This window comes from Schistocerca piceifrons, chromosome 2, assembly GCF_021461385.2.
Source record: "Schistocerca piceifrons isolate TAMUIC-IGC-003096 chromosome 2, iqSchPice1.1, whole genome shotgun sequence".
Lineage (NCBI taxonomy): Eukaryota > Metazoa > Arthropoda > Insecta > Orthoptera > Acrididae > Schistocerca > Schistocerca piceifrons.
The window spans coordinates 256,833,876-256,853,660 of NC_060139.1; the positions used below are offsets into that span (position 1 = coordinate 256,833,876).

The window sequence follows — 19,785 nt, forward strand, 5'->3', positions numbered from 1 at the left end:
CTAAAACAACTTTGCATATAGACATTTTTGCACATAGAATCGTTGCAAAACTTGGAGAGAAGCAAATCAGTAATTTGATATATTTTGCGTATGTTCATTCAATAATGTCAAATGCAATAATATTCTGGGTTAACTTATCTTTAAGGAAAGAAGTCGTCGTTGCTCAAGAACTTGCTGTAACAATAATACACAATCCAAAAAAAAGTTTTGCATCACCTCGATTGCGAGAGTTCCGGAAACTGTACAGAAAATTGGAATAGAGATCAACATGAACATCATTTCCGCCCTTTTTATTGCTCGTCAAAACCACACATTGCATGTTGTGTCACCATACAGCTAGACCTTCAGAGGTGGTGGTCCAGACTGCTGTAAACAGCGGTACTTCTAATACCCAGCAGCACGTCCTCTTGCATTGATGCAGGCCTGTATCCATCATCGCATAATATCCACAAGTTCATCAACGCACTATTGATCCAGATTGTCCCACTCCTCAACAGTGATTTGGCGTAGATCCCTCAGAATGGTTGCTGGGTCATGTAGTCCATAAATAGCCCCTTTCAATCTATCCCTGGTATGAAATTTTCACTCTACTGCGGAGTGTGCGCTGATATGAAACTTCCTGGCAGGTTAAAACTGTGTGCCGGACCGAGACTCGAACTCGGGACCTTTGCCTTCCGCGGGCAAGTGCTCTACCAACTGAGCCACCCAAGCACGACTCATGCCCCGTCTTCACAGCCTTACTTCTGCCAGTACCTCGTCAGGAGAGCCAGTTCTGCGAGGTTCGCAGGAGAGCTTCTGTAAAGGTTCAAAATGGCTCTGAGCACTATGGGACTCAACTGCTGTGGTCATAAGTCCCCTAGAACTTAGAACTACTTAAACCTAACTAACCTAAGGACATCACACACATCCATGCCCGAGGCAGGATTCGAACCTGCGACCGTAGCGGTCGTGCGGTTCCAGACTGTAGCGCCTTTAACCGCTCGGCCACTCCGGCCGACCTTCTGTAAAGCTTGGAAGGTAGGAGACGAGGTACTGGCAGAAGTAAAGCTGTGAGGACGGGGCGTGAGTCGTGCTTGGGTGGCTCAGTTGGTAGAGCACTTGCCCGCGAAAGGCAAAGGTCCCGAGTTCGAGTCTCGGTCCTGCACACAGTTTTAATCTGCCAGGAAGTTTCATATCCCTGGTATGTTTATAGAGTTCATGACTGGAGAACATGTTGGCCACTCTAGTCGAGCGATGTCGTTATCCTGAAGGAAGTCATTCACAAGATGTGCACGGCGGGGGCGCGAATTGTCGTCCATGAAGACGAATGCCTCGCACATATGCCGCCGATATGGTTGCACTATCAGTCGGAGGATGGCATTCACGTATCGTACAGTCGTTACGGCGCCTTCCATGACCAACAGCGGCATACTTCGGCCTCACATAATGCTACGTCAAAACATCAGGGAACCTCCACCTTGCTCCACTCACTGGACAGTGTGTCTAACGCGTTCAGCCTGACTAAGTTGCTTCCAAACACGTCCCCGACGGTTGTCTGGTTGAAGGCATATGCGACGATCATCGGTGAAGAGAACGTGATGCCAACCCTGGGCGGTCCATTCGGAATGTTGTTGGGCCCATCTGTACTGTGCTGCATGGTGGTGTGGTTGCAAAGATGGACCTCGCCATGGTCGTCGGGATTGAAGTTGCGCATCATGCAGCCTATTGCACACAGTTTGAGTCGTAACACGACGTCCTGTGGCTGCACGGAAAGCATTATTCAACATGGTGGCGTTGCTGTCAAGGTGCATCCGAGCCATAATACACTCCTGGAAATTGAAATAAGAACACCGTGAATTCATTGTCCCAGGAAGGGGAAACTTTATTGACACATTCCTGGGGTCAGATACATCACATGATCACACTGACAGAACCACAGGCACATAGACACAGGCAACAGAGCATGCACAATGTCGGCACTAGTACAGTGTATATCCACCTTTCGCAGCAATGCAGGCTGCTATTCTCCCATGGAGACGATCGTAGAGATGCTGGATGTAGTCCTGTGGAACGGCTTGCCATGCCATTTCCACCTGGCGCCTCAGTTGGACCAGCGTTCGTGCTGGACGTGCAGACCGCGTGAGACGACGTTTCATCCAGTCCCAAACATGTTCAATGGGGGACAGATCCGGAGATCTTGCTGGCCAGGGTAGTTGACTTACACCTTCTAGAGCACGTTGGGTGGCGCGGGATACATGCGGACGTGCATTGTCCTGTTGGAACAGCAAGTTCCCTTGCCGGTCTAGGAATGGTAGAACGATGGGTTCGATGACGGTTTGGATGTACCGTGCACTATTCAGTGTCCCCTCGACGATCACCAGTGGTGTACGGCCAGTGTAGGAGATCGCTCCCCACACCATGATGCCTGGTGTTGGTCCAGTGTGCCTCGGTCGTATGCAGTCCTGATTGTGGCGCTCACCTGCACGGCGCCAAACACGCATACGACCATCATTGGCACCAAGGCAGAAGCGACTCTCATCGCTGAAGGCGACACGTCTCCATTCGTCCCTCCATTCACGCCTGTCGCGACACCACTGGAGGCGGGCTGCACGATGTTGGGGCGTGAGCGGAAGACGTCCTAACGGTGTGCGGGACCGTAGCCCAGCTTCATGGAGACGGTTGCGAATGGCCCTCGCCGATACCCCAGGAGCAACAGTGTCCCTAATTTGCTGGGAAGTGGCGGTGCGGTCCCCTACGGCACTGCGTAGGATCCTACGGTCTTGGAGTGCATCCGTGCGTCGCTGCGGTCCGGTCCCAGGTCGACGGGCACGTGCACCTTCCGCCGACCACTGGCGACAACATCAATGTACTGTGGAGACCTCACGCCCCACGTGTTGAGCAATTCGGCGGTACGTCCACCCGGCCTCCCGCATGCCCACTATACGCCCTCGCTCAAAGTCCGTCAACTGCACATACGGTTCACGTCCACGCTGTCGCGGCATGCTACCAGTGTTAAAGACTGCGATGGAGCTCCGTATGCCACGGCAAACTGGCTGACACTGACGGCGGCGGTGCACAAATGCTGCGCAGCTAGCGCCATTCGACGGCCAACACCACGGTTCCTGGTGTGTCCGCTGTGCCGTGCGTGTGATCATTTCTTGTACAGCCCTCTCGCAGTGTCCGGAGCAAGTATGGTGGGTCTGACACACCGGTGTCAATGTGTTCTTTTTTCCATTTCCAGGAGTGTACGTAGGTAGCGGTCATCCACTGCAGTAGTAGCCCTTCGGCGGCCTGAACGAGGCATGTCATCGACAGTTCCTGTCTCTCTGTATCTCCTCCATGCCCGAGGAACATCGCTTTGGTACACTTCGAGATGCCTGCACACTTCCCTTATTGAGAACCCTTCCTGGCACAAAGTAACAAAGCCGACGCAATCGAACGGCGGTGTTGACCGTCTAGGCATGTTGAACTACAGAGAACAAGAGCCGTCTAACTCCTTCCTGGGGGAGTTACTGGTACTGATTGGCTGTCGCACCATCTACGTCTAATAGGCGCTGGTCATGCATGGTTGTTTACATCTTTGGGTGGGTTTAGTGACATCTCTGAACAGTCAAAGGGACTGTGTCTGTGATACAATATCCACAATCAACGTCTATCTTCAGGAGTTCTAGGAAAGGTGTTGATGCAAAACTTTTTTTGATGTTTGTATATGGAGCTCACCCACGATCAGCTTGTACACATCTGTTTAAGCAGTTAGTCATACTGACTACTGTTCACAGTATATTTTTTCTTTCATGAAATTTTTGTAAGCAATTCAATGCAGTTCAAAAGGAAGAGTGACGTACGTAATTACAATACCAGAAGTAAAAGTGACATTCAATATGCCACGTTAAGGTTGTCTTTAGCCAAAAAAGTTGTTCACAGTGCTGCAACCAAAGATTTTGATTATTTATCCAGTGATGTAAAATGTCTGACAGAAAGCTAAGTAAAATTTGAAAGTAATCTGAAGAAGTTTCTTTGGATAACGCCTTCTGTTCTGCTAAGTAATTTCTGTTATTTTAATGTGCAAAACGTTGGTATTACTAACTTACATCTCTATGTATTACAAAAATTTTAAAAATAAAAAAAAGAGCTTGTAAATGCTCAGTATGTAGGCGTATTTACAAAACAATTTGTGATGTGAATATAAAACGAATTTTTCCACACGATTACAGTTTATCGTGCACATGACCCATGGAAGATGGAACTATCGTAGGGAGGGTTTACTGTACGGCTTGTCGTCTCACGAGCAAGTAAAGCAGTGATCAATTCGTACACTGATTTGACCAGCACAGTGCTTTTTACAGGGCACGGTCCTGCTTGAGCTGGTATGCCGCTGCCTTGCTCCGACATCTGAACGACTCACTGAGCCTGTTACTGGTGGCCTAATGGGCATTCTTCACATCAACAAACACTGCCACAGGCGAAAGAAATGAGATTTCACAGATAAAAATTGTAGTATTGCACACGGATTGCACTAGAGACCTTTTGATTTGTAGTTTGCCATTTTACCACTAAGCCAAAGGAATAAACATGTCACTGATTGAGAAATTTTTATAAAATCCTTCACAGTATTCGCCCGGAAAGCAAATGATTGCCAATGAGGTGGGAATAATTCATCGTCGTCGTCGTCACTCACATTGGTGCTGGTCATCTGCTTGTTCCGTCTTAACAAAGTTTATGTCCGCTGTTCCCACGGTCAACCCATGTCTCTCCTTCCAGTTGCGCTGTACTTCAGGAATTCCTGAGTGGGCTTTCATTTCTCATGTTTTTTACATCTGTGTCTGTATTCAGTGAGCTCCTTCTTAATACCATTTACATTCAACTGATTCTGGAAGTTTTCGTTTTTGATTAAATGTCTTCTTGTGCAGCTCTTCAATATTATTGAGAATCTCATCTACGCTGTTTGTATTTTGTTGTCTTTTTTTTTCAACTGTCGATTTTATATCGCCATACTTTTATACAATTCCATTTTTGCATTTTTTTGCCATTTGTATTTAAGAGTTCTGTTTATTGTTCCAAATAGTGCAAGAAATTTTTTGCAGATTTTCACCTATAGATCTAAGATTGTATTCTGTAAATACTTTATAACCTGCAAATAGTAAGTGGCAATAATATACAGATATATATTATCTGAAGTTAAATTGAACTAAAAAGTTGAAAGTTGTGATACAATTATCGTTAAATTACCCTCACTTTTACAGATGGTCCCCCTTTTTGCAGGAACACAATTTTTGTTTTGTTTAATACCCAAACACATTTCATTTATTCTCAGTAGGTCTTTTCCCTTTGTTTTTCCTTTTTTATGTTATGTATGCCCTGTGACTGCTGACAGAAATCACTCTCTGGTGTAAGTTAATACACCATGTCATCATTGCTGTAGCTGACCTGTCGTTACCTGTTCTTGGTCCTCATTTGCCTGCTAAATATGATTTTGTTGTTGCTTTTATATTCAAAATGACTTCTTCTGCTGCTCGTTGGTGAGTTCTGAGTATTGTTATGTTGCTGTAGCTTAGACACACGGTTCACTGTGCTATTTACGTTTCTGATGCGTCCTTGGCAGTCAGTGTCTGGGCCACAGCAAGATAACAAGTTGCAGAATCCACCAATGATCAGGAGAAAACGTCTTTTAAAAAACGACAAGACAATCACATTTGGCAGGCAAATAAGAACCAGGTACAGCTAACGACAGGTGAGTTACAGCAATGATGACATGGTGTATTAATTTAGATGTGAGAGTAATTCCTGTCGGTAGCCACATGGCACACGTAATATAAAAATGGAACCTTCGTATCATTCTCACTAAACCTCTAGGACTCCGTTCTTGCAGCATGTCTGCATTACACTTGTTAAGAAATAACAGAGAAAACGGCAAAAAATTAATAGTCCTGTAGCTAACTCGTTCATGCACATAAAAATCCTGGTCACTGTCTTTCAATTTCTGGCTTCTTCTGATCCGCTCTCAGCGTAAATCCATCCTTGGACGTTTTGATGACACACTGCTTCGACGGCGCGTTGGATACGATGTTTTCGTACCTTTTCTGCCCGAGTACATTTTCTTACTACTTATTCTTCGTCGAAAGACAAAACTGTATACTGTAAGATCACAAATAAACTATGAAAAGTCAATACTGCACACAAAAATCAAGATTTAGAAGCAAAAGAATTGTCTTTTTCGTACACGTACTGACAGTATGTCAGTATGTAGTAAAATTAAGTCGGGTGATGCTGAGGGATTAGGAAATGAGATGCTTAAAGTAGTAAAGGAGTTTTGCTATTTGGGGAGCAAAATAACTGATGATGGTCGAAGTAGAGAGGATATAAAATGTAGACTGGCAATGGCAAGGAAAGCGTTTCTGAAGAAGAGAAATTTGTTCACCTCGAGTATAGATTTAAGTGTCAGGAAGTCATTTCTGGAAGTATTCGTATGGAGTGTAGCCATGTATGGAAGTGAAACATGGACGATAAATAGTTTGGACAAGAAGAGAATAGAAGCTTTCGAAATGTGGTGCTACAGAAGAATACTGAAGATTATATGGGTAGATCATATAACTAATGAGGAGGTGCTGAATAGGATTGGGGAGAAGAGAAGTTTGTGGCACAACTTGGCTAGAAGAAGGGATCGGTTGGTAGGACATGTTCTGAGGCATCAAGGGATCACCAATTTAGTATTGGAGGGCAGCGTGGAGGGTAAAAATCGTAGAGGAAGACCAAGAGATGAATACACTAAACAGATTCAGAAGGATGTAGGTTGCGGTAGGTACTGGGAGATGAAGAAGGTTGCACAGGATAGAGTAGCATGGAGAGCTACATCAAACCAGTCTCAGGACTGAAGACCACAACAACACCGACACTTGCGAAGTCAGGCTAACGTATTATTGTTTTGAAATGCTTCTTATTATACTCAGACACTGCAGTGGGTATCGAATGGCACAGGTACGCCGTTTCGTGTCTTCCGAGGCACTAGAAGAGGAGTTCGGAATTCCACAGAATATTTTTTTTTTTTCCAGGGATTAGACTTTTTGCCTCATATTTTAGAAGGTTCAAAACATCTTTTAAGCCAATAAAATGATTTTTTTAATTCTACAGCGGTGTTAACCCTTAAGTAGGAGAGAGTAGGGTGGTGCAAAGTACTTGAGCCGTTGGTGTCGCCCGAGTCGGTTGCAGATGGAAGCCCTGTGGTGACGGTTGCGCCGGTTTGTCTGCCGGCAGGCGTACGTGTCGTTCCACAGCTACGGGCAGTACGTGCTGTACCCGTGGGGCTATGCGGCTGTGGTGCCGCCCGACCACGAGGAGCTGAAGCGCGTGGGCCAGCGCATAGCGTCCGCCATCGCGCGCGGGGGTGGCGGCTCCTACACTGTGGGGCCGGCGGGGGCCACGCTCTACCCCGCCTCTGGTGAGTAGTAGGCTGGGCTGCAGTCGAGCTGCTATCTACCTAACTGCCGTTTCTCAACAATAACGCGACTACACAAACAGTTTTTTTGCCTTGTTTCACAAATTTTGTTATTAATGTTACTGCACAACCTAGGTTTCGGGTCATAAGCTCATTTTCAAGTAAATTACTGATTCCCAAAGACGATAATGCACAGATAAACATGATGATAAGACAAAGATAAGGTATCGATCCACAGCTTAATGTAAAATTATGTCAATGACCATTCTTTAAAAAATTACAAATGTAACTACACAATTCAGCAATTACACTAACGTGACTAGTCCTGTCACAGCCTTCTATTCTTTATCGTTCCCGACTGGCGTGCCGGCTCTTGACTTAAATCCGTAACACTCGGCCGTTGAGTGAAGACCGTCGGCCGCAGCGTTGCCCGTGTTAGAGGTAATGCCTGTAATTTGGTATACTCGGCACACTTTTGACACTGTAAATCTCGGAATATTGAATTCCCCCACGCTTTCCGAAATGGAATGTCCCATGCGTCTAGCTCCAACAACTTTTCCGCATTCACAATCTGTTAATTCCAGTTGCGTGGCCAAGGCCTTTTACATGTATCACCTGAGTGCAAATGACAGGTCCGTCAACTCGTCAACGCACTGCCTTCTATACATTGTTACGCTATAGTATCGCCATCTACACATTTGCGTATCGCTATACCATGACTTTTGCCACTCGTATCTAGCTACCAGCAGAATAACTCGAAAAATAAGCTTCACACGAAAAAAAATGTGTAGAATCCACCGCGCGACCGTGGCACGGGGCGCGGACAGCGGAGGGAGCGCGCCGCGGGCGGAGGGTATTTAAATCGGCCGCCGCCGCGACCGAACCCGGGATTCCCGCTCACGCCGCGGAGAGTTACGCATAAGGTGATTGTCGCTGTTGCTACTCGAGATGTCGGGACGCGGAAGGGGACGCAAAGGTGCTGCCTTGGCGGAGTTGCTGCTCACGCTAGCAGGAACATCCGGCAAGAAGAGGAAGACTACACCGCAGTGCTTTCGCTGCCAAAAGCTTGGCCACGTCGCCAAGCAATGCAGCGGAGCAGTTGCGTGCTTGAAGTGTGCGCAAGCACACGACACACGTGACTGCAAGAAGCAGAAGGACGCCCCCTGTACCTGCGCCAACTGCGGCGGCGCACACGCGGCCAACGCCCGTTCCTGCGCCTACAGAAGAAACTGGCGCGGACCGGAGAAGAAGGCGCAGAAGCAAGTGACCACCACGCACGAAGAGGTGGTCACTTGCACAGAAGACGTCGTCACCAGGCGCCTTAACGACGCCGTACAAGATGCCATGTCCGCCTTCAAATCCGCCATGGCGGAAGAGAGGGCGGCCATGCTGGCGGAACTGGGCGAGGCTCGGTGTCAGATTGCTGAGCTGACGCAGGAGCTTCGCTCAGCCAAAGCAGCTTCCGCCACAACAGTCGACACCGCCACCCAGGCGACTCTTCCACAGGAGGATTTCGCAACGGTGGCCACGCAGACCGACGTGCCTGCCGAAGGGGAGGCAACACAGCCCAAGACGGACACCGAAGCAGCAGCGCAAGAAGAAGAGTGGGAAGAAGTCCCATTCCTCCCGCTTCCAGATATGTACAGCGCAAGCGCTGTAACGCAGAAGATCGCTGCATCGCTTCGTGATGGAACGTACCCCCACCACGACAACCCTTATCCTTTCGTTCCACCTAACCGTACCAAACCTCAACCCCCACATCAACCAATTGAGTACCCAGAAGGCCTTGTAGGTCTTTCTAGGGAGGATTACATTCTGATTAATTCCTACCCTATCTTTACCGAGTGGCAAATGCGCTACATCATCTTCGCTCTGGTCAACGGAGAATACGAAAAAGCAGGATACACTATTCCCAGTATCCCAACCGAGGGAGAGCCCTCAGCAACAGCCAAGAAGAAGAAGAAAAATCGTCACACCGACAAGTACAGGAAATAGGTCATCGGTACTCCTTGCCAGTCCAGAAAAACCTACCAGTACAGAAAGAAGATTCGTCAAGATTCCCAGGGGAGTAAAGGCCAACAGACCACAAATTTCCAACCGAACCTCCTCACAGTGAGGAAGTCATCAAAGGAGCAGCATAAAGACCGAACCCAGTTCCCTCTGAGCAACCATAGCGTACGGATCTCCGTGCCAGCACGTTCACAGGAGCTCAGTCCGTCAGTTCAGCTGATGATGGCGACATGTATGATCGCCGAAATATTGTGCCCGTTGGACACTGTAGACCGGCAGTACACCCGTAGATATTTTGATTAGAATCCAAAGTTGATTATTTTCGAGGGGGGCAGGAGGCAACTTTTAAATTTCAAATGAGAACCCCAATTTTTATTGCAGAATCAGATACTACATAAAAAACTACGTACATTTTGTCTTAAACATTTGGTTTGATTCTTGGTAGTTGGCGCTGTAATTCAAGAAAATCCGTGTTCTCATTTTTGCGTGAAAAATGGTTACAGTTAAATAAAAAACGAGTTCACTCGTTAGTAAGTAGGATGTTTGGTTAGTTAGTTAGCTAGTCAGATGATACGTTTGATAATTAAAAGTTGTGTGGCCTCATGACCACGAAACAAACAAAACTTATTCGAATCTGCGGGAAAAATTAATATTTGGGTCAACATTTATAGAACTCTAATTCCTCTCTCTCAAATCCCACCCTACGAGGGGAGAGGGAGAGTTTTAGTTTTAGCGAATCAAAATTTACTAAGTAAATAAGTATTTTTTATTTATCCATAACCATTTCCCAAGCAAAAATGAGAAAAAGGATTTTCTTGAATTGCAGCGCCAACTACCAAGAATCAAAACAAATGTTTAAGACAAAATGTACGTAGTTTTTTATGCAGTATCAAGACAAAATGTACGTAGTTTTTTATGTAGTATCTGATTCTGCAATAAAAAATGGGGGTTCCCATCTGAAATTTAAAAGTTGCCTCCCGCCCCATCCCCAGGGGGCTGGGGTGGCGGGCTAATTTTAGTCCCAGCAGATGTTCCCCTCGAAAACAATTAACTTTGGATTCTAAACATTTTTTCTTGTGAAGCTTATTTTTCGAGTTATTCTGGTTTGTCAACTCAAAGTTTACACCTTGTATATGCCAAAAAAATCGTGATCACACTTCAGAATAGCTCCCCAAGTGTTCTACAAAAAAATCCGAAGCCATTTTCTTGTGAAGATAATAGTTTAAGAGAGAATTGCAAGAATGAAGGACCCATTTTCACTACATAAAAAAACTCGTACAAGAGTTGTGATTACAGTTCTGGATAGCACCCCAAGAGCTTTACCGGGTCGCAGGTTCGAATCCTGCCTCGGGCATGGATGTTTGTAATGTCCTTAGGTTAGTTAGGTTTAACTAGTTCAAAAGTTCTAGGGGACTAATGACCTCAGAAGTTGAGTCCCATAGTGCTCAGAACCATTTGAACCATTTTGAGCTTTACCGGAAGTGGTCAGTTAAATAAACTCTTTCCCGAACGCGGAAAATTTTGTCCTAAAGTAGCAGGGTGTTATGATCTTCAACTGGTTAGCCATCTGCGAAACATTTCGTCATCTACTTTAAGTCTGTCAGTTAAAGTAAAATTGTGGCAGTAGTGTTTTTAATGATTTGGTACATACATTTACTTTGAAATGTGAAGCATTCTGGAATCTGAAGTACCATGAATATGCTGTGGTAAGAATTTGCGACGGTCTTTTAATTTATGCACTGGACGTAGTGGAGTCCTATTTTCAAGTTTGTAAGACAATGACGACCAAACACCAGCTCCAGAATATTTGTTAAACAGAAGAATATCATGTAATTCTGTTAAAAGAAAAGGAGAAGATTTGCATGACATGTTCTTAAAGCTTATTTGTAAAGAAGTACTAACAAACAAAGAACAAAGGAGACCTTAACTAAGGCAGTAAGGACTGTACGCAACAATACTACTCACGGTCGTTTTAATGTGTGTATTGTGTATTACAAATTATTAAATTGATATCAAACGTTATGAAAAAAACTTTGAGACTTCCTCTTTTCATTGGTATAAAGCTTGTTCATTTTGGATTTGAACTTGAATAAATGCGAAGTTTTGAAAATGGGTCCATCATTTAGAATAAACCTGTAGATAGAAAAGGAGGTAATACTGCAGAGTATTCAGTGCGCCGTAGCGATGCATCCATCAGTTTTGGGGCGACTCCTTATAAATTACTATCTTGTGTCGGCAGGCGGCTCTGACGACTGGGCGAAGGGCTCGCAGGGCATCAAGTACGCGTACACGGTGGAGCTGAGGGACCGCGGCCGGCACGGCTTCGTGCTGCCCGCGCAGTACATCGTGCCCACCGGGAGGGACGCCGTGGCGGCGCTGGCGGTGGTCGCAGAGGCCGCCACCAAGCTGTGAGCTGCGACAGCCGCTGCGCGCGGGCCGCGGGCCGGTGGCTTCCGCCTCGCCTGGGGCAATGCTCTGCCCCACAGCGGCCAGCCGTCGACAGCCGTCCCAGCCACAGACTGAAGAAACTGCCAGCCACACACGCACCGTGCTATGCCGACGGGTGGCCGCCCGCTCTGCAGATCGTAGTGAGACAGTGCCCCCCCCCCCCCCCCCAATAGTGCTTCATACTACGGAGTGCTTTCAAGTTCGAACGTATGCTATTTTTTTTGTTCTGACGTACTACTTGCACCAGAAACTTTTAGCCTGTTCCTCAGTTCCGTGGCAGCTCACTCACACAACCATTTTGGTGGCTCATTTTGTTTCATTATTTCGTTATCGCTTGGGATTCAGCCTTCTTTGCACTGTCCCATCAATACATGGACATCTTACACATCCATCACCACGTCACTGCTCGGAGACAATGAATACCAGTGAGGCTCACTACTGGAAAATGAATGACGTGAATAATTACACGTTTCTCTTGTACACTGAACAGCGCTATTTTTAATATGGAAAACATAGCGCAGTCCAGTGGCTGCCGCTTAAACCCTAACCCACTGGATAAATTTGCCATCTCGTGCACCCATAAATAAATAATGCTCGCATGTTTGAAGCTAAAGTGCGTCTTTCCATCTGCACTCAGTCGTCCGGGGGAAAAATGCATATTTTTTCAACTTGAACGCATCTCGTAGATCAACAAGGTTAACTGGACACCTATCGGAAATTACAGTCTGAACCTATTGAGCGGTGAACGAGGATCGACTTTCCTGACAGTGCCCATTTTCTCGACATTCTTGCAACTACCTGGCGACTGTGTAACTACGAAATGGCAACATTCCGTTCAAAGGAAGCTCTAATGAACAGGGAGCTCCGCGTGATGTAGGCCTGCGTCACTGTTCCAAACATACAAAAGTACTCACATCCAGACATAGCTCAGTTCTAGTGGCGCCACTTCCCCCAGACAGATTGTACAACAGAAAGTTGTTACATGATTTTGACAGTGCTCGCCCACCAAATAATCTTCCATTCCATATACAACTTAAGTGCTGACGTATTTCTTGCAACCGCGCTACTGTTATGTGGAGCAAAAGGTGATACAACTACTTTCGGCAAAATACTTGACTAAACTGTACTGAAGGTAAATCTAACTCCACATCTAATCTACTTTTCAGTATCATCCCTTGCTATACACCTGCGTATAACCCCAAACTTTTCTAATTTGGCTTTTATGTTAATTGCATGAGATGTATGTAGAAGGGAGCAATAGTTGTTGATTTGTCTTGAGGTACACGTTCCCTAATGCTCGACGTGTTTCATGTGGTGTTCCCATGAGGGTACATTGAGAAATTGAGGGGCGCTCTCGTTGTGAGAGAACCAACGTCTCATTTAGTTTATCTCAGGGAAGTTGGAGAAGTTTACAGAGAAGCGTAAATTGACAACTCAGTGATGTGCCAACCAATGGCACAGTTTGAACACTTGATTACTCCAATCAGTTCCACAGCAAAGATAACTGGACAGTTTTACACTGGGCACTTCAGGGAGTCGACGCCGTTCATGTCGAAATGCTGACCTTTAACGAGGACGCAGAAAGTGTCTGATGTGCAGTTTTGTATGACAGAGAAGGAGCAATCGCTGCTTTAATCTACGCAATATCAGTGTATCATCTATAGTACCGACACCGTCTTCAGAATTCCGCTTACAAGCGTCGGCTTACTCGGATATAATATCACCTTTTATTCTTCTTTTGATCTGCTTACTCGCTCAAAAGTGTGGCCTGCACTTCCTACTGAAGATACTCTCGCAGGAGAAAGTGAACTGTTATACGCACCCTTCTCGCTATAACCATAAACAAGAACCTTAGTGGAGTGCAATCTACTGGTTTCTCTCACTGTGTTGTTGATGTGAACATTGTCGCAACATCTGCCAAATTTCGTAAGAACTGTGTTGGTGCTACAAGTACCAATTTGACTGTTATCGTAAGAACTGTGTTGCAGATGTAAGTACCAAGTTGGCTACTATCATTATGTAATCACGACACACGTAAGTGCTGTACATCTGAAAAGTTTATTAAAAACAATTGCTAATGTTCTAAAGTGTGATAATTTTATTCATGTCTTAAGTATGCTAGAATATATTATATTTTATTTATTTAATTATGCATTTATTTTACCTGGCAAGATTAGGGCCTTCAAGCCCTCTCTTACACCTAACCAGGCATACTCAGATTCAACAAATTTCAGTTTCTACAGAACATTAAGGACATATAACATGTTATACAGTATTAGTGTTAAAGAAAAAAAATAGAGATTATAAAAGTAGTACAATGATAATTATAACAATCAAAAAATATATTATACTGAGTGGCCAAAAGTCAGGGCAAAGGTTGTGGATGGGATGTCAATCTTCTAAGGCCTCTGTGCTGTCTTTGTCTCCTCCCAATCCATAAGGCGTTAGGAATGGCGCATATATGCCACAGCAGAACGTCTAACGCTCAGTACGGCTCCTCCTCCCGACGTTTACGTGTGTGGAAACGATGGATCGCACGAGCGAAATGAAGAGCGTACTTTACTCTCGAAAATTTGGAGAAGACTCTAAGGTTCGGATGAATAAAGCGAGTCGGAGAACTTACGTCACCCGAGAATATACTCTGCTTGAGTAAACTGATGGGGGAAGATGGTCAACTCGCACATCTTCCAATTTTGTATGAATAGAACTACAGAAATTTCTCACCAGCGGAGAACATTCTCCTTGTTTTGAAGCGAGCTCTGTAGCGTACTTCGATTTGAATAAGTTCTATTGAGTTAAGTTTTATCGATTTTTTTAGTAAAAATGACAGAATTGATAGTGCTTTGAAGGAGGGGAACGGGGAGGGGGGCCGGGCAGTTATACGTAGACCGAAAAGAGAAAATGTAGATTTAACAATGAAAACATTATTTGGCTGGCGAACTTCCTTCCCGAAATCATGAAAGAAGAGGGAGCGACCTTCCAAACGAAGTGAAAATGAAAACATTTTTGGGTTGCTTACCAGATCAAGGTTTTCAGACTGGTGAAGGACCAGGCATCTTTGTCACTGACATTTTCAGATGTTTATCATCATGTTTTCTCATAGAGTAAATCGTATATTTTGTTATATCAGAAATAAGTAGGCGGGTCAGAAAAATTAATAGATGGTTTCTTACCAACCTAGCAATCTGTTTCTCATAACGAAACCGATGGACGACCGCTGAAGTACTTAAGCGAGAGCGGACCATTATACGTCATATTTAACCAACATTACCTCGAGTTAGAAAACTCTGACACAGTTCCAGTTTGGAGTACATGAGAATGTGATGTATTCTTAAGATTTCGTTCACATAATGTGTTCCCCTAATTTCGACGACAAAAAGTTTCCCCCATATCGAACACTCGGTAACATCGCAAGAAAATGCGTTTTCGTAAACTGTCCGTAATCGTCTTCATAATTTGCTGCCGCATGTAAAAGTAAAATGTAAACATAGTGCAACTCTTCCAGAACACACCGATGCCAGTTCTATATCAGTACACTGAATAGTTTGCCTGTTTGGACGAGCTGAGTGAAATGCGAGATTACGCGTGTGTTCTGTGCCGGACACTGCAGACGACACACACAGAGAATCTTCTCAAGAAGAAGGGGAGGTAGTTAGAAGAAGCCCCCTGTCGGAGAACATGCATCGAATTTTTTATCCATACTCAACTGAGAACTTTCTCAGAGAATGTATCTTTGCTCTATTTTATTCCTACGACCTGTTATCTCTGCGACAGTGAAAATCCACCCTAGACACTGCTGACCCGTGAAACCCGAATTATCGTGTAATCTGAGATATCCTACGAGCCACGCGTCTTTCACCGATTATCATCCCACGTTCAGAAGCGGTTTAATTCGCGACGTTCTGCCGTGTCTGCTGCACACCTGTCTATTGCACACTGCTCCGATACCGTGTCTACAACCTAGCGTTACGCTGCATCTAGTCACAACATTCGGACGGTTCACACGCCACGTCTTTAAATGGAAGAACCCTTCGCTGACTGTTGGCCATCAAGTTTATTAGAATTAAGAATAAAGTATCTGATCGTCAGTCGACGACCGGTTTGATGCAGCTCTGCACGCTAGTGTATCCTGTGCAGACCTGTTCATCTCTGCCCAGCTACTGCATCATACTATGAGCAGTTCTCGAAACTTTGGCCATGCCGTGGACTCGTGTAGCTCATTGTCTCCGCTGTGTGCGTATGGCGAAGTGGAAGATTTGAAATTGATCCGCTCTTCACGGTTATACAAAGTCCAGTCGCATTAATGTGACCTGCAACGCCACTCATAGACACCAGGTGGCAGCACTAGCAGCAGAGGGTGTATCAAGCGCGTCAGGGTGACGCGGAAAAAAGTGCAGTCGTTTCTTTAAAGTCAGTACCGCCATTAGACTGTTGTTTATTTACAGTGTTACATTTACACTTACACAATCATGATTTCGGCTTCGAAGTGCCATTATCAAGTGTTTTAAGTGTTATACAGTGCCTAAGATGACATACTGTTGTATTTAAAATACACTATTAGACACATTGTCTAAGGGTCGATATTTCTTGCAAAGCCTACTGCTTTGTTTCATCACTGAGTATACCATCTTGACTCAAGATGGTATACTCAGTGATGATCTTGACTCAAGATGGTATACTCAGTGATGATCTTGACTCCAGGTGGTATACTCAGTGATGAAACAAAGCAGTAGGCTTTGCCAGTAATGTCGACCCTTAGACAATGTGTCTAATAGTGTATTTTAAATACGACAGTATGTCATCTCAGGCACGGTATAACACTTAAAACGTTTGATAATGGCACTTTGAAGCCGAAATCATGATTGTGTAAGTGTAAATGTAACACTGTAAATAAACAACAGTCTAATGGCGGTACTGACTTTAAAGAAATGTATTATGACTGTGGACCCGCATTATGAAAAAATTATTAAGTGCCGTCGTTGTCCTAATGCGGAAACAGAGCGATTTATCTCACGTCGAAAAGGGCGTGATTATTGGGTATCGGGTCAGAGTCGGAAGTATTTTCGAAATGGCTAAGTTTGTCTACTGTTCACGTGCTGCCGTGGTTAAAGTATACGGTGCGTGGGGACACCCAGAATCTACTCTGTAGGAATGAACATGGATTCCGGAAACAGCGATCTTGTGAGACCCAACTCGCTTTATTTGTTCATGAGACCCAGAAAATATTAGATACAGGCTCCCAGGTAGATGCCATTTTCCTTCACTTTCGGAAGGCGTTCGATACAGTTCCGCACTGTCGCCTGATAAACAAAGTAAGAGCCTACGAAATATCAGACCAGCTGTGTGGCTGGATTGAAAAGTTTTTAGCAAACAGAACACAGCATGTTGTTCTCAATGGAGAGACGTCTACAGACGTTAAAGCAACCTCTGGCGTGCCACAGGGAAATGTTATGGGACCATTGTTTTTCACAATATATATAAATGACCTAGTAGATAGTGTCGGAAGTTCCATGCGGCTTTTCGCGAATGATGCTGTAGTATACAGAGAAGTTTCAGCATTAGAAAATTGCAGCGAAATGCAGGAAGATCTGCAGCGGATAGGCACTTGGTGCAGGGAGTGGCAACTGACCCTTAACATAGACAAATGTAATGTATTGCGAATACATAGAAAGAAGGATCCTTTATTTTATGATTATATGATAGCGGAACAAACTCTGGTAGCAGTTACTCCTGTAAAATATCTGGGAGTATGCGTACGGAACGATTTGAAGTGGAATGATCATATAAAATTAATTGCTGGTAAGGCGGGTGCCAAGTTGAGATTCTTTGGGAGAGTCCTTAGAAAATGTAGTCCATCAACAAAGGAGGTTGCTTACAAAACACGCCGCTCTTCTTTGGATCTTCTCTATCTCCTCTGTCAACCCGATCTGGTACAGATCCCACACTGATGACCTATACTTGAGTATTGGTCATCAGTGTGGGATCTGTACCAGATCGGGTTGACAGAGGAGATAGAGAAGATCCAAAGAAGAGCGGCGCGTTTCGTCACAGGGTTATTTGGTAAGCGTGATAGCATTACGGAGATGTTTAGCCAACTCAAGTGGCAGACTCTGCAAGAGAGGCGCTCTGCATCGCGGTGTAGCTTGCTCGCCAGGTTTCGAGAGGGTGCGTTTCTGGATGAGGTATCGAATATATTGCTTCCCCCTACTTATACCTCCCGAGGAGATCACGAATGTAAAATTAGAGAGATTCGAGCGTGCACGGAGACTTTCCGGCAGTCGTTCTTCCCGCGAACCATACGCGACTGGAACAGGAACGGGAGGTAATGACTGGAAACAGCGCTATCCAGAACCGGCGCCGAGAGAACCGTGCTGCAGCACGGGCCAAGAACGACAGGGGTGAACGACGGCTGCGGAGATGTGTACGGGTGAGTAGGCGTGCAAGTGTTGAGCAACAGACCGCCCAGACGTACATGGGTCCTACCAACAGTCTCTGCTCAACGACCGTTCAGCGAACGTTGCTGCGTCTGGGCCTCCGCAGCAGGCGCCTGGTTGATGCCCCAGTGCTGACCGCCGTTCATCGGCAACGAAGGCTGGAATCTGCACGCCAATACAGCAACTGGACGTCCAGTGAGTGGCGACAGGTGGCCTTGTCAGATGACTCACCGCTGGCCGTCGGCGCGTATGGCGTGATCTGTATGAAACAAAACATGCTACTACAATCGTTGGAAGCATCCAGGCCGGAGAAGGGAGCCTCACGCTTTAGGGAATGTTTTCGTCGCATCCCCGGGGCGACCTAGTCATTCTGGAGGGCACAACGGACCAACACAAGTAGGCATCTATCCTTGGGTACCACGTCCACCCCTGCATGTAGTTCTTTTTCCCTCGACACGATGGCATATGCCAGCAGGACGGTGCAACGTGTCACACAGCTCGCATGTTACGTGGGTGGTTCGAAGAGCACCATGATGAGCTTACTGTGCTCCGCTGGCCACCAGAGTCCGCGGATTGTAACCCAGTCGAGAATATGTGGGACCACTTCGATTGGGCTATTCGCGCCATCCATCCTCAACCGAGAAACCCATCGCAGCTGTCTACGGCGCTGGTGTTGGCACGGCTCTACATTCCTGTCGGTACCTTCCAGAACCTCACTGACTCTCTTCTCGCACGTCCGCTCTGCGAAAGGTGTTACTCAGACCGGAGAGTGTCTTACATCGAAACGGTACGTTCCAGAACATGGATTCCTTATCAAAACTTTGTCTAGTAACTAAACTAAAACTAAACTCCTCCCGAACAGGCCATGAAGGCCCCAAAGGTACAGACCGGCCGCCGTGTCATTCTCAGCCCACAGGTGTCACTGGGTGCGGATATGGAGGGGCACGTGGTCAGCACACTGCTCTCCTGGCCGTATGTCAGTTTCCGAGAACGGAGCCGCTACTTCTCAATCAAGTAGCCACTCATTTTCCCTCACAAGGGCTGAGTGCACTCCGCTTGCCAACAGCGCTCGGTAGACCAGATGGTCACCCATCCAAGCCCAGCCCGACAGTGCTTAACTTCGGTAATCTGATGGGAACCGGTGTTACCACTGCGGCAAGGCCGTTGGCTTTGTCTAGTAAGTCGGCCGGGGTGACCGAGCGGTTCTAGGCGCTACAGTCTGGAACCACGCGACTGCTACGGTTGCAGGTTCGAATCCTGCCTCGGGCATGGATGTGTGTGATGTCCTTAGGTTAGTTAGGTTTAAGTAGTTCTAAGTTCTAGGGGACTGATGACCTCAGAAGTTAAGACCCATAGTGCTCCGAGCCATTTGAACCATTTTTCATCGTGACACGGTCTTCGGAATTGACCAAAGTGCTGGCAAAAACAAGGCCCAATAAGATGGTTATCAACCATTGCAACCCGAATGTTAGCGGAATATCT

General features: G+C 45.9%; 1 protein-coding gene, 1 non-coding gene and 1 pseudogene across 2 annotated transcripts in view; 1 reads left to right on the forward strand and 2 right to left on the reverse strand.

Moving 5' to 3' along the window:
* Positions 1-11,882, forward strand: part of LOC124777763 (carboxypeptidase B-like) — a 41,037-nt gene extending 29,155 nt beyond the window's left edge. Inside the window, exons 5-6 of the mRNA XM_047253266.1 lie at positions 7,231-7,414; positions 11,661-11,882. Of these exons, the coding sequence (XP_047109222.1) occupies positions 7,231-7,414; positions 11,661-11,833 (357 nt within the window). The 3' untranslated portion in view covers positions 11,834-11,882. The remainder of the gene's footprint in view (positions 1-7,230; positions 7,415-11,660) is intronic.
* Trnap-cgg lies at positions 638-712 on the reverse strand. The gene has a single exon. It is a non-coding gene; the product is annotated as a tRNA-Pro (tRNA).
* Positions 11,883-19,360: 7,478 nt separating the features above from the next.
* On the reverse strand, positions 19,361-19,472 carry LOC124778785 (annotated as a pseudogene).
* Between the last annotated feature and the right edge of the window lie 313 nt (positions 19,473-19,785).